General features: G+C 45.4%; 1 protein-coding gene and 1 pseudogene across 2 annotated transcripts in view; both read right to left on the reverse strand.

Moving 5' to 3' along the window:
• Positions 1–14,444, reverse strand: part of LCMT1 (leucine carboxyl methyltransferase 1) — a 40,685-nt gene that overhangs the window by 8,795 nt on the left and 17,446 nt on the right. Inside the window, exons 4-6 of the mRNA XM_081132341.1 lie at positions 9,939–10,015; positions 8,191–8,252; positions 2,432–2,534 (exon numbers count right to left, since the gene is read on the reverse strand). Of these exons, the coding sequence (XP_080988467.1) occupies positions 2,432–2,534; positions 8,191–8,252; positions 9,939–10,015 (242 nt within the window). The remainder of the gene's footprint in view (positions 1–2,431; positions 2,535–8,190; positions 8,253–9,938; positions 10,016–14,444) is intronic.
• LOC308554418 (ras association domain-containing protein 8 pseudogene) lies at positions 5,039–6,492 on the reverse strand (annotated as a pseudogene). The gene is made up of 2 exons: positions 6,346–6,492; positions 5,039–6,041 (listed from the first exon to the last, which is right to left on the reverse strand). The product of its transcript is annotated as a ras association domain-containing protein 8 pseudogene (transcript).

Below are 14,444 nucleotides of genomic sequence, written 5' to 3' on the forward strand. Positions count from 1 at the left end.
CACGCCATGCCCCAAAGACTTCTACAGTCCAAAGGTGAGCCACAAGCAGCGGTCGGAAGGCTGCAGATTTCCCTCCGCCCTGCACCCACATGGTGGCAACACCAAATCGCAGGTTCTGCCACTCAAGAGGTGGAGATCACTTCCTCCCCCTGGAGTCTGGGTCAGCATGCAACTTGTTCTGGCCAATGAACAGGAGCAAACAAGAAGCCTGACGATCACTTGCACATGGGCGCTTGCTTTCTTGCTGCACCCAGGCTGGCCTGTCATAGGAGGGGAGTCCCCTAGTGAATGAAGCAGCCCAGTGACTGAGTCAGCCCCCAGCTGTGTACACACACACACACACACACACACACACACACACACACACACACACACGAGTGAACCCCAGAGGATATTAGCTAAGCCTGGCCTCCCAGCAGAAGAACCACCCAGCTAAACCCAGCCCAAATTGTCAACTCAGAATCCTGAGCAACTAAACTGTGAGCTGTCTGAAACTTCTGAGTTTGGAAGGGTTTGTTACACATGAAAGCTGACGAACAGAATGCAGAAATACTGATACTTGTTTAACAGAATCTAGTTCTTCTCACATAAGCTTATACCATGAGGAACTGAAAACAACACGATCAGTCTTCAACAAATTACATTATACTTAGTATCTGCTCTCACTAACCAGACTCAAAGTAAGAACAAGTGAGCAAAAGCAACAAACTCCTACAGAAATACCTAAAAGCCTTAATTTTTGAAGGGGACACTGACTCAAAGAGGTTCTTAAACAAAGAAAACCGCCTCCTGCTCAGTAACAAGCAGGAGAGGTCAGACTGAGACCCAGAATGACACTCCAAGATGGGAAGGCTGCAGGCTGACTAGTACCAGCTATAATCTACTGACCTTCACGCACTAACCCGCCCAGGAAAACCAGTCATGTCCTTGAATGTCAAGACTCACCTTCTGCTAAAAGAACACACTACGCCTCTCAATGTGAGAGGCATGTAAAGGGTTCCCCAGAGGGGAAAAAGGGGACAGGTAGGTAGGAAAATCCTAATGACAACCTGGCTGATGATTCTGGGCAAAACAGGCAAACAAGAACTTCAAAATGGAGACATAAATGAAAGCTGTTAGGAAATCAAGCTTTAACTCCCTGCACCTCCCTTCCCTCATCGCCCAGCGCTTGCCTCTACTACACCTGCTCTTCCGCCCCTTCCTCCCCTCACAGAAGGGGGATCTTTGCTTTCCCCAGAGGACAGTTAGACTCAGTCTACACTCTACAGCCCCCTTTCCTCTCTAGCAATGATCCCCCAGTTGCTAATTTCTTTCACTAAATGCCACTGATATCTGCCTTCAATTTCTTCTCTAAAATAAACTCCCTTGACCTCACCTTCCTCTCAAGCCTCTCCCTACAGCAGACGGCGCTGACATGCCTTTACCTCCCACCAACAACTCTTTACTTGTCTAATGATGACCAGCATCCCTCGAGCTACAGTCACACATCTCACGCCCTCTGTGCCCCACAGGCCCTCTCTCTCCAGAATTCGGTGTGAACCCTTCTGCCTCTTTTTAAAAATACTCCTGTGAGGTACATATGTAATCATGAAAACACAGCATTGGGGGGATTTGACTTTTTATACACTAAACATATTACCCTGTGACCTGATTATTTACTCAATATTAAGTTTTTGAGCTCTCTCCAAGTTGACCAGGGGGTGCATCATACAGGTGATTCATCCATTCCCCTCCTGAAGGGCACTAAGGCTGTGTTTAGTTTTCTGCTACTAAAAACGGTGGCTGCAATGAACACCCACCTGTGCATATATGCAGGGGACACACCTGGAAGTGGGACTGCTGTATCACATGGTGCAGGCATCTGCAATCTCACCAGATTTCCAGACTGTTCCTCACCATGGTAGTACTAAGCTCACTTCCTTTCCTTTCACCCTGTCACCTTGTCAACACTTAATATTGCCAGACTCTTACATTTTTGCCAACTTGATGGGAGTAAAATGGAATTTCATCTGATTACTACTGTGGTTCTGTACCCTTTTCCTATGACATTCTTTAGTTTCTTCTATGAGATGCCTGGTCTTTTTTTTCCCATTGGACTATGGGACATTTTCTTTTTTTTTTAACAGTAGCTGTTCTCTATATATTCTGGATGCTAATCCTTTCTTTGTATGTTCCAATTGTATGTTTCTATGCATACAATTATCTTCTCTCGAGCTTTGTTTATATTATACATCAGTATTTTACAAAAGCAATACAGGGGATTCTGATGTAAAACAGACTTGAGAAACAGTGCTTCTAAAAGGTTCAGAAAATTACTCAAGGTAACGATGCACTGAAAAACGGGGCCTGGGTATCACGCTGCACTTCCTACTGGCCTTATCTCATGTTAGCATGAGACCACAAACGTGTAAGAGGTTAAAAAAAATCTCACTGTGTATTCATGTTACATTTCTTTAGTTTCTCCTCCAGCTCAGCTAAATCCCGAAGATCTGCTCCAATAATAGCATATCTCTTTGAATTCAACATGTGTCCATCTGCAAATACAAGAGAAGATAATTTCAACAGAAGTTAATCAAGAAGAGGTTATAATTCCAATGGATATGGCTTCTCCAAAATTAAATTTATTGTTTTTCTCCATTACAAAAATACATGCTCATTATTTAAAGAAATCAGATAAGAGGACAGTGAAAGTTAACTTTCCCAAAAGAGCAATTAGTGTTTCGGTGTATAGCATTCCAGTTTTTTTCCATACATGCGTAAACTAATGTACACAATACAAACACTCTCTCTCTCACCCCCCCCCCCGACACACACACAAAGAAAACAGGGACATGAGATACTTGTTTTGAAAAATGCTTTTCCTACTTAACAGTGATTTCAGGGTGTTCTGCTGGGTGGATAACACACGGAATGACCCAATCCCTCACTACCAGACATGGTGTTTCCAAGCTGTCTCTGTCTCAGGCACTGTGATGAGCATCCCATATGTGCATCATGAAGCACCCATCTAATAATGTCTTTAAAGTAAGTGCAGAGTAACCTGTGTGACTTATACATCCAGGGATGCTCATCACAGGGTCTACGACAGAGATGAATTTAAGGGTACAAACTTGCACTGGGTAGCAGATACATCCTAGAGATCTGATGCACACGATGTGAATCCTGACAATACTGCACTATGACCCTCAAAGCTGCTGAGAGATCTTCATTTTTCCAACCACTAAAAAGAAACGATAATTAAGTGACGTGATTGAGGTACTAATTATCACTACAGCGGCAGTCATACTACAACATATAAACGTACCAAATGAACAGGTACACCTTGCATTTAGGCAGTGCTCTATGTCAAACACACGTCTACTTAAGAAGCAGGTTACAAGTGGAATTAGGTCAATGAGTGAACTATTTCACAATGGTACTGACTGGCAGGCTGCTCTCTAAATGTTGTGCCAATTTGTAAGATACTACACTTAAAAGAAAACAATTCATGATCTAAACTATTTGCAAATAAAATAGCACTAGCTTTAAGGTTTTCCAGCATAGGCAGGATGGTCTCAAGCCCTGGCAGACATCAGAATCACACGTTGCTGGGCTCCACCCTGAGTGTCTGATGCAGATCTTTCAAAGTGTAGACGCTTTCATTTCTGAGAAGTTCCCACGTGCTGCTGGTGCTGCTCATCCGGGACTTCACTTCAGAACCACTGGTCCAGATGAAATGGGACTGGCAATAGTGAAAGTCCAGTGACGGGCACACGGAGGTTCACCAATCTAGTCATACCATTTCTGTGTATGCCTGGAATTGCTTTCAGTTAAAGTTTAAAAGCAGACTTATGATAAAGAGAAAGAAAACTGATCAGTTGTTTACCAAAATGCTGCGGAAGGAGCTGGACCATCCAGCAGCCATCCTGGGCCACTACTAGTAACTCGTTCCCTTGGCTTTGAGGACCCACAGCAAACATGAGGAAAAGGCTAGAGCACAGCACGTGAGCAGGTCCTCTCTCAGGATCTCAATGACCCCAACTGGCCGATCCGATTACATCTGGCCACACACCATACCTCCCGGGAACCGACCAGATGTCAGGAAAGCACTCGGGGAGCAGGGAAACCTGCCAGCCACGGGCACACTGCCTGCATCAGGAAAAGGTGTGAGGAAGAGGGAGGCACTTGTCTGCCCCACTATGAAATCACATGACTCCCAAAAGCCTATGTGCCTTCCTGCAAATGACACACATATTAATAAGAAGCATATTTAAAATGAACTTTTCTATCCCTGAAAAAAAAAAAAAAAAAAACACACAGAAAAAAATCCAGAATTTTGAAGCATGTAGCTCAGGGGAGACACCTTACTCAGAGAGGGTGGAGCTACAGGTAGGAGGGAGAGCAGAAATGCCCAGTCATGACGCCTAAAAACTGAGCACAGGGCAGCAGAGCTGAAGGGGTCAGTGGCATGAGGTGCACCGGCCAGGCCCAGCCAGGTGCCAGGGCAGGCTGGCATGCCCCACTGAGGTTCACCAGCAACGGCGGACTCCAACAGCACACACCCGGCATGCCTTGGGGCCACTCTGAAGTGGGGACATGGGGGCTACTCAAGCGGTGCAGGGATAGGTCACTCCCTGCCCCCGAAGGACGCCTTCCCCTCGCTGTGCGGGGAACAGAATATGTTTAGTACAGCACACGGCCTCAGAGTGGGTTTCAAAGGAGTTTAACTATTCTGGAAAAATATGCTGTCTCGCTAGCAAAGTTACGTAACATTTTTAAATACCAAGACATCACTTCGCCTGGGAGAAATCGGATTGGGAGAAACTTTTTTTTACTGTCCGTCATGCCTTCATTGGGTCTCTCCCCTAAAGACAGGCAATGTTGTACATACGTATGTGCCTCCAGGATTAAAACCAGACGAGGCAGGATTCCGTAGACCACAAAGATTCCTGGGGAGTTGCCGAGAGGACCTCGGCCACCTCGGGCATGAGACTGGAACGGCGCCTGCATGTGAGGCCTCCACTTCGATGGGCTCCACTGGGAAAATGCAGCTCTGCCCGTCTGCTGGATGAACTGCTGGAGACGACTCTCCGCAGCTCTTCAGTCAACTGCTCCAGTCCTCGCTCTTTGTCCTGTAGTCACTCAGTGACCTTCCCACAGCTTCTGCATCACCATCCGGCCTCCGACTCGCGGGCCTGTCAGTTTCCCCTGTGACCTTCCCGACCTTCCCTTGAAGCCCTGTGAGTTGTGCCCCCGGAATTCTGTTGCAATTTTCTGCTTTGAGACGGCGTTCCACTGTCTGGGCCTGAGACAAACGGCCCTTTTCACTCTTGCAAAGTCTATTCTTTTCTGTCTTTCTTGAAGTTGATCCTTCAGCTGTTTTGTATTTTCCTGTTCAATCTGTATTAATTCCTTTTCCCAAAATTCTTCCTCTTCAAGTTCTACATCATTTCTTTTGACCTTTTGCTCCATGTGCACCATTTCCTAGTCAAGGGTAGAATTATATTTTTGCTCCCAAATCATATTTCTATCATTGGACTCTAGCTCGTTCTCAATGGATGGAGCTTCTCTGTCTGCAAATGGATCAGCCTCTTTAGCTCATCTACTGTTGTTCCGCAGTCATTTGGCACTTTTTGCTTAAATTCTGTTTCTTTACCTTTTCCAAAAATTTCCATTAATCCTTTGCACCTCTGCAAAGGTTAGATTCTCTCCTTTGGCTTGCTTTGTCAATCCGAGGCCTCACTCTAGGTGAGGGGTACCCTCTGCCTGCATAAAGGTCTCTCAGGAATTCGAGCCACGCCATCTGACGTGGGCTGCTCACTGTGGGATGGCCCCAGCCACGTAAAATACGCTGCACATCATAGCACACCGCCCCATCTGTTAAGGATGTGACAAGATTCTCATGAGGCTTCAAACGTCTCAGCATCCCCCCAGCTTTCTAGTGAAGTGCGCCTTCCTGTCCAGCCTGGTGCTTGGGCTAAGGCTATTACAACCTCTTGACAAGTGGTGGCTTGGGTGACCCCACAAACAATCCTCTGAACTCCATCCACCCATACTTCAAGCTCCACATGCACCAGTGAAGGTCACCCGGGGCCCTGAGACTGGTCACCAAAGGTGTCAGGTCCTATCTCTGGCTATGGGAACACGGAGAAGGCAGTGTGTGCAGTCAGCTTTAGCGCCCTGGGGCCCCCAAGCAGGAAGAGTGGAAGCAGTCTTGAGGAAGAGGAGGGCAGCAGAGGTATCCTAGGAGCAACGCAGGCACTCAGTTCCACAAATGCACAGCCACCGCTGGCCACCAGGCAGGGCTGGCTGGAGGCTGAGGACACAGCGGCAGCACTGGGAGCACGACAGCCACCTAGCACCTACGCTGGCCGCACAGTCCCGCACGCCTCCTTCCGTGGGCCCTCCACAGGAGGGAGGCCCGGCTCCAGTGTGCACCTCCCGGGCAGGGCAGCGCTCAGTGAGTGAGGACGACCTTGGCCTGGTGGGAGTGTGAGAGTGTGGGCAGCGCATTGGCCAGGTTGGGAGAGATTTTTAAAACGGTAATACCCAGTGTTAGTGAAGGTGTAGGGAATGGGAATCCTTACCCCTCTAGTGGAAGCAGAAATTAGTAAAAAGGGTCTTGAAGAACAGTCTGGTCACAGCTAGTAAAATCCATAGAATGTAATTCTCTGAGCTGGCAGTTCCTGCAAATACGCACACATACATATGTATGTTTTCTAGAGCACTGCTTAATATAAATCAACACGAAGGGAAGCAGTCTCAATGACCATCAGAGGGAAAAGATTAAACGAAACAGAATTTCCGTGCAGGGAAGTACTATGAAGCCACTGGAATTGATGATGCAGAGAGCTGCCCAAGCAGACAGAAGAGACACAGCCATGATCTGTTGGCATGTGAGGAGAGCAAGTTTCAAACAGTACGTGTCAATTATTCAGTTTATTAATATTACATATAAATACAGGTTTATACACAGAAGTACAGATTCACTCATTGAACATGTATATATTGAATTACAACACACATTTATTTGATGGGCATTCATTCAATAGAAATCTGCGGAACCCTCTAATGCGCCAGGTGCAGGACCGGTTCGTGTGCGCCCTGGCCCATCTCTGGGTATAACCGTCACCTATAGTCCAAAACACTGAGCAGTGAGTGCTTTCCTTGGGGTGGGGAGGGGTTGCGGAGGGTCTTTACTTTCTACTTCCTGTATTTCTACATTGATCAAAAGTCATGTCAAGTGTTAGATCTCTTGCTATAGACAATTGTTCTGACACAAACAGTAACTGAATATATAGAAAATCATCACAGCAAAAGTGTGGAAAAGCAAACAAATGGCCAGCAAGTGGCAAAGCCTAAACTGGTTCTGCTTACAACGGGGTGAGGGAAACAGGAGTGGGGGAGACATTTCCTGCGGAAGCGTGACTGGGGACCCGTCACTAGGAGGACTGACTGACTAACACGCTGTGGTTGTGCACACAAGGGCTCTGAGTTGTCTGACATGTGCTCAAGGCTGTCTGTGCCCACCATCCAGGAAGACCACCCTCTGCGGGTTTTCTGACCTGAATTAGTATTAAGCAGAACTTCTCTGTCAGACAGACTGAAAATGATGGAAGACTCTGGAAGAGATTCACCTTAACTTGAAGAACTTAGAAATGAGGACAGTGTCGTTAGAAACATTTATAATTAAAATTGGAGGGGAAAATGAGCACAGGAGCCAAGGAGGTGACATAGGGTGAGGCAGGTCAGACCTAAAACAGAGGCCCCCCAGGAGTGGGGACAGAAGCGGGACACTCTGTCCTCCCCAGGACTTCCGTGGAGGAGTAAGGGCCCACAGGTGCCAGATCTGCTCTTTCCAAGGAAAGCGGGAAATCCAGGTTCTCATTAAAAATCTCCTATTTTCAAAATGTTGGCAACTAATTTAGATTTTTTGAAAGATTTAAGATTGGGGACCTATGGAAATCTAATAAAACACACAAAAAGCTGTTTTAAAATCCTTCACGGAAACTGCAGGAAGTATGCATGGATCAGAAGTAGACACCGTAACATCATGTGCACAGGTGCACACAGGAACATGCACACACACGCGCACACTTGCACACACACATACGCGCGCACACAGGCCATCTTTAAAAAAGAAAAGGGAAGTCAAGCAAAACAGCTATATAATATAGCCCACACTGCACTACTTAGGTTAAGGGTACTTGCCGATTTGAAGTGAGTCCTCTGAATGTAACTCTAAGATGGGTTTTGACAGGACAGGTTTGAATCTATGGGGAGGTGGGAAAGAGGGGAAAGATGAGTCAGGCAGCTTATTTACCACAAAAACGCAGACAACCACTATAAAAGTGGCAAACGTATTAACACTGTGGGGGCTTTTGCTCAATTCCATTTGACCTGAGGCACATACAGTAAAACTTAAGTGGACACGTGTCTCAGCTAAGTGTTATACTCAGAATTTGATGTCAATCACAAACTGATGTGAAACACTCAAACTTAGAAATAGCTCAAGACAGGCCAGTAAGAATTTCCCAATGTTCCAGTATCTGTCAAGATATCTCTAGTTTCTTGCCTCTTCTCAAATTAAATTTTAAAGATGGCCCAGCCAACATGGCTCAGCGGTTGACCGTTGATCTATGAACCAGGAGGTCCTGGTGCAATTCCCAGTCAGGGCACATACCCAGGTTGTGGGTTCAACCCCTGGTTGGGGTGCATGCGGGAGGCAACCGATCGATGTTTCTCCCTCACATCAATGTTTCTCTCTCTCTCCCTCTCTCTCCCCCTTCCTCCCTTCCTCTCTAAAATCAATACAAACATTTAAAAAAAATAAAAATAGCTACTATTTCTCATGGATAACTAAAAAAGTTGACTTACTCAGATCTAAAGTTCAGAAACGTCTATCTGATGACACCCCCAATCAAGACTATGAAAAAAATCAGAGAGCCAACTGTCAGTACCCGAGCACCATGCACAGACACCAGCACATTTCCTGCTCCAGAAACCACCACTAGCCTGACAGAGCCCCTTCACTTACTCCCAAGTTCTAACAGCCTGAGCATCAGAACTGCCATAATCAACTGAAAAACACTTTTAATACAAAATATTATTTCCTATTTGAAAAGGGTAAAAATCTTACTTTCATAGGATAAAGTAGAAATAACAAAGCTTGAAAAATATTCCCACCTTGTGCAGATTAGACATTTCTAAAGGACAAGCTTAAATTTTTATGCTTATTAAGTTTTGTAAATATAATTAGGATTTTGTTTCGATGACTGAATTAAGCAGGAGGGAGGAAGTGTGGGTTAGCACTATTAAGAAACCTTGACTTTGGGCTTTAAGTCAGGGTTTAAATCTCAGCTCCACCTCCTGCAAGCTGGATGACCTCAGGCAAACTAACCAAACTTCAAGCCTCAGTTTCCCATCTGTAAAAGGGGCTAACAAGAGCACTTAACTCATGAGTCTGCTGAGAACTGGGTGAGACAACCCAAGTGAAGCATCAACCATGGTGTGAGGCAACGCAAGCTCTCAGCAAAGACTAGCAAACTAGTCGTCTACAACTCTACAAACCCTCTGAAACCTGGAATGCCCCGCAACGGCTCATAGAGAATCACTGACTAACTTCAGTCTCCATTCACTCATTCAAAAATATTTACTGCACATCTACTCTGGACCATGTACCTTTCTATGCCCTGGGGACAAAGCAGCAAACAAAATACACATAAAAAAATCAAAGTATCAAACTACTCTCCCTTGAGAACTACATCAGTGGTCAGAGTTGCAGGAGAGGGTGTGTTTCATTTTGAAGGCTGCACGGCACATTGGAATGAGGGTCCCAGGGAAGAAGGAAGGTGGGAGGTGGTCACAGGAAAGCAGTGCACAAGACGAGAGCCTGGCCACCAGCTGCCACCCACTGAGGCTGGTTCTGGATTCTTTTCTCCGGCCAAAGCCACACTTACTTGATGCTGTGCAGTTTTCTTGTGACTATCATTGGAAAGTCGACTTCAAAATATTTACTTGGGAGAAGATCTTGATCCTGAGAAAAAACACACAGTAATCTGTAGAATTACATATTCACGCAACATTTACTGGTCATCTTCATGGGCCAAGTGTGAGGCCCCGAAGAGCAATGTGGCACTTAGGACCTTAAATCGGGGGAATGATAGGGTCAGTAATGCACTTTTCAAATTATTTTGGTCTCAGCATGAAGAATGAATGGAGGAAAAAGTTAGAAGGCCACTGAGGTCATCCAGGTAAGAAGTAATGGGGGGCCTGAGCTGGGGCATCCCACTGGGATGGAGGTGGGAGGTAAAAGGCACTTTGGAAGTAGGACAGGGCAGTATTTTCCAAAAAGCAGCTTGGGACCTAACAGCCTGGGTGAGGAAATCAATGTATGTAGTGGGTCTGCCCAGCAGTTTGGGATGAAATAGAATAAAATAGCCAGTATCGGGGGGAAAAAAGAAAAGTAAAAGCATGTAATGAGGGCTAGTATTATTTTGTGATACATTTACTTTTTTCTGTGAGTGGAGTATATGGGGAGATAAAGAACAGGCACTGTAGAGCCCAGGGGCAAGGGTTCAAATCCCAACTCCACCACCTGTTTGCTGTGATGCCTCGGGAAACGCACTCAACTCCCTGGGCCAAGGTTTCCCAATGTGAAAAGTAATGATAACACCTCATGGAGTTGTGAGAATTACTGAGGAAATACAAGAGTGACAGTCAGCACCACCTATGTGCCTTTATCACTTACAGACAGAGGTACACAGATGTGGGTCCTGGCTTGGGGTATACATTTATGTTCTACTCTGGGCTGCAGTAAAAAAGTGTGAAAGGCAAACAGAAACACAGACACACGGACACACGGCTCTGCTTCCCTTTGCGTCTTTTGCTAGCTTGATTGGGACCATTCTCCAATGCTTCCTCTCCCTGTCAGCTGTCACACCTACACGGACTGTAAAATACCCCTCTGGTGTCACTAAAGGATGCATGTCACGTTGCAGGAGCTCCTCATGCCTCTGAGACCCAGCAAGGACAAGACGCTTCACACCTGGCCCACATGCCCAGTGTCTCCCTCCATAGACACTTTTAACCCCCTTGTGCCCACCTGCACTATATTCCAGAAACTACGTATTTTTTAAAAAGACGGAGAAGAAAGAAAAGAAAGTTACTGGAGAGATTAAAGATGGCGGTGGACTGAGTGGAAGCTACACTGACACTCTCCCAGGACCAAACTGGAATTACAACTATAGAAAAACCATCCTGAATAATCAACTGTAACTGAAGACAGGCTGGAGAGGACCCTCATGAACAAGGAGGAAAAGGGGAGACCACACAGAGACTGGTAGGAAGTGCAGAGGTGCCAGAGGGCTGGCTGGGCTCCAACAGGCAGCAGCTGAAGGTCCGGAGGGAGATCTCAGCTGTGGGGGGTTGCTACTGAGACTCTGGGGCCTAAACCCCAGGCCAGGCTCCCCAGCCCAGAGCACCAGAACTGAGAAAGGTGCCCACATAATATCTGGCTGTGAAAAGCAGCCAGGTTTCTGTCTGCCAGGGATATACAGATGGAAACGCAGACACCCTCTTAAAGGGCCAACACACACAGTTTCATGTGCAGCTACTCACCTTGGGCTCAAGCAGAGGGAGGGCAGAGTGGACTGGAGCTGTGCAAGGAAAACCTAGGGTTGTGGACTCTGGAGAAAAAGCTCAGAGGGCATCCCTCAAGATTCCTGTGCCTGGTCATTCCTCCATACTGCAGAGGCAGACATTTATCTTCCAAGCAGCTTTTGCCTGAGGGGGAAGCAATTGCCCCACCCTGCTAGAAAATCACTGGCTCTAACCCCTGGAGTTTCTAAAGCCTGAGGCTCATTAACAGATTCAGACAGAGGGAGGCTCAGAAGGCTTTGAGTCTTTGCCTGATCTGCTTCTGGATCCAGACCTTGGAAAAGCAGGCTTTGGTGTGCATCTCAGTCCTGTCCAACAGCACCCAGTCCCAGCAGAAGGGACTTCAAGCCGTGGGTTGTTGATAGCACCAAACAGGGTACTCAAGGCCAGTCAAACATTATCTGACACTGGCCTGCACCAGAGACCATCCAAAAAGACTGAGAGTAGTAGCAGGCCTACCGAATACATAGAAACAAACCCAAATAGGTAGCCAAAATGGGGAGAACAAAAAACAAGTCCCAAATGAAAGAACAAGAGAAGTCTCCAGAAAAAGAGCTGAATAAAACAAAGAGAAGCAATCTATCAGATACAGAGTTCAGAATCCTGATTGTAAGGATGCTCAATAGCATGAAAAAAGGTACAGAAACTATGAAGGAAATTAAGAATGACATAGCAGAAATAAAGAATACGTTGGAAGGAATAAAAAGCAGATTAGAGGAAGCTGAGGACTGGATCAGTGAATTAGAAGAGAAGGTAGAAAAAAATCACTCAATCAGAGATGCAAAAAGAAAAAACAACAATTAAAAAACAAGAGGACAGTCTCAGGGAGCTGTGGGACAACATGAAATGTAACAATATTCGCATCACAGGAATGCCAGAGGAAGTTGAAAGTAAGCAAGGGGTAGAGAACCTATTTGAAAAAATAATGGCAGAATATTTCCCTAACATGGCAAAGGAAAAAGTCATACAAATTGAGGAGGCACAGAGAGTCCCAAGCAAGAAGAATCCAAACACACCCATGCCCAGACACATCATAATTAAAATGCCAAAAATTCAAGACAGGAAGAGAATCTTAAAGGCAGCAAAAGAAAAGCAATCTGTTACCTACAAAGGAGCTCCCATAAGGCTGTCAGTTGACTTCTCATCAGAAACTCTACAGGCCAGAAGGGAATGGCATGGAGTATTCAAGGTAATGCAAAACAAAGGTCTGAAACCAAGACTACTCTATCCAGCAAGGCTATCATTCAAAATAGATGGTGAAATAAAGAGCTTCCCAGACAAAAAAAAAGGCTAAAAGAGTTTATCACCACCAAACCAGCATTGCAGAAAATGTTAAGGGAACTGCTGTAATTAGAAGTAGAAATAGAAGCATTGCAAGAAATGTTAAAGGGATTGCTGTAATAATAAGAAATAGAGAAACATAGGCATAAAGAATTAAAATGGCAATAAATAAGAACCTATCAATATAGGCAATAAATAAGGACCTTGAGGACTTTAAGGGAAAGATCAACAGCAATACAGTCATAGTTGTGGACTTAACATCCCACTGACTTCCCTGGATAGATCTTCCAGACAAAAAGTCAACACAGAAACACTGACTAAATGACACACTATATTAGATGGATTTAATTGATATTTACAGAACATTTCACCCCAAAGCTGCAAAATATACGTTCCTCTCAAGGGCACATGGGTCATTCTCAAAGATAGGACACAAAACCAGTCTCTACAAGTTCAAGAAGATTGAAATCCTATCAAGCATCTCAGATCACAAGGGCATGAAATTAGAAATCAACTATAGTAAAAACACTCAAAAACATTCAAACGCATGGAGGCTAAACAGCATGTTATTCAACAAGGAATGAGTTACCAATAAGATCAAAAAAGAAATCAAAAACTTCCTGGAAACAAATGAAAATGAACACACAACCACCCAAAATCTATGGGACACAGAGAAAGCAGTCCTAAGAGGGAAGTTCATAGCACTGCAGGCCTTCCTCAAAAATGAAGAAAAAGTTTTAGTAAACTATCAAACCCTACAACTTAAAGAATTAGAAAGCGCCCCTGTGAAGCCATCCAGACCAGGGCTTTGTTTGCTGGGAGGTTTTTTTTTTACTGCTTTGATTTCATCAGTTGTTATCGGCCTATTCAGGTTTTCTGATTCTTCCTGATTCAGTTTTACATGATCTCACTCATATGTGGAATCTAATAAACAAAACAGACTGAGGAACAAAACAGATCCAGATACACAGAAGCATGGAACAGACTGAGATCTCAGTGGGAAGGCGGGGGCAAGGGAGTGGTTGGGGAGAGATTAATCAAAGACCTTATATGCTTATATATATAACCCATGGACACAGACAACAGTGTGGTGAAGGTCTGGAGAAGGGGGGGCGGCTGCAGGGAGTAGGGGATCAATGGGGAGAAAAAGGGGGGATATCTGTAATACTTTCAACAATAAAGATTAAAAAAAAGTAAGTTGCTGCCTTGCAGAACCTAGTAGCTTCACTGGTGCAGGATTGGATGAAGGGCAAGGCTGACACCCTGGTTTCTGACTTGAGCACCTGGGCAGGTAAGGGCACCGCAATGCAGACAGTAACAAGAGATGGAAAACCGCTAGAAAGCGCAGCAGAACCACCCCTGCAGCTGCACAATAGAGGCAGAAATTATGAGCAAGCAATTCCTAGCAGGCAGGGGGCCCCTAAAAGCAAATATCAGAATTGTGGGATCCAGCCTTCCCCCTCCCACATGGAGGATGGTCGTCAGGAAAAAGGGGAAGGTGGAGGGGCAGAGAGAGAGAAAGAAAG

Source organism: Miniopterus schreibersii (genome assembly GCF_964146895.1).
Source record: "Miniopterus schreibersii genome assembly, chromosome: 3".
Lineage (NCBI taxonomy): Eukaryota > Metazoa > Chordata > Mammalia > Chiroptera > Miniopteridae > Miniopterus > Miniopterus schreibersii.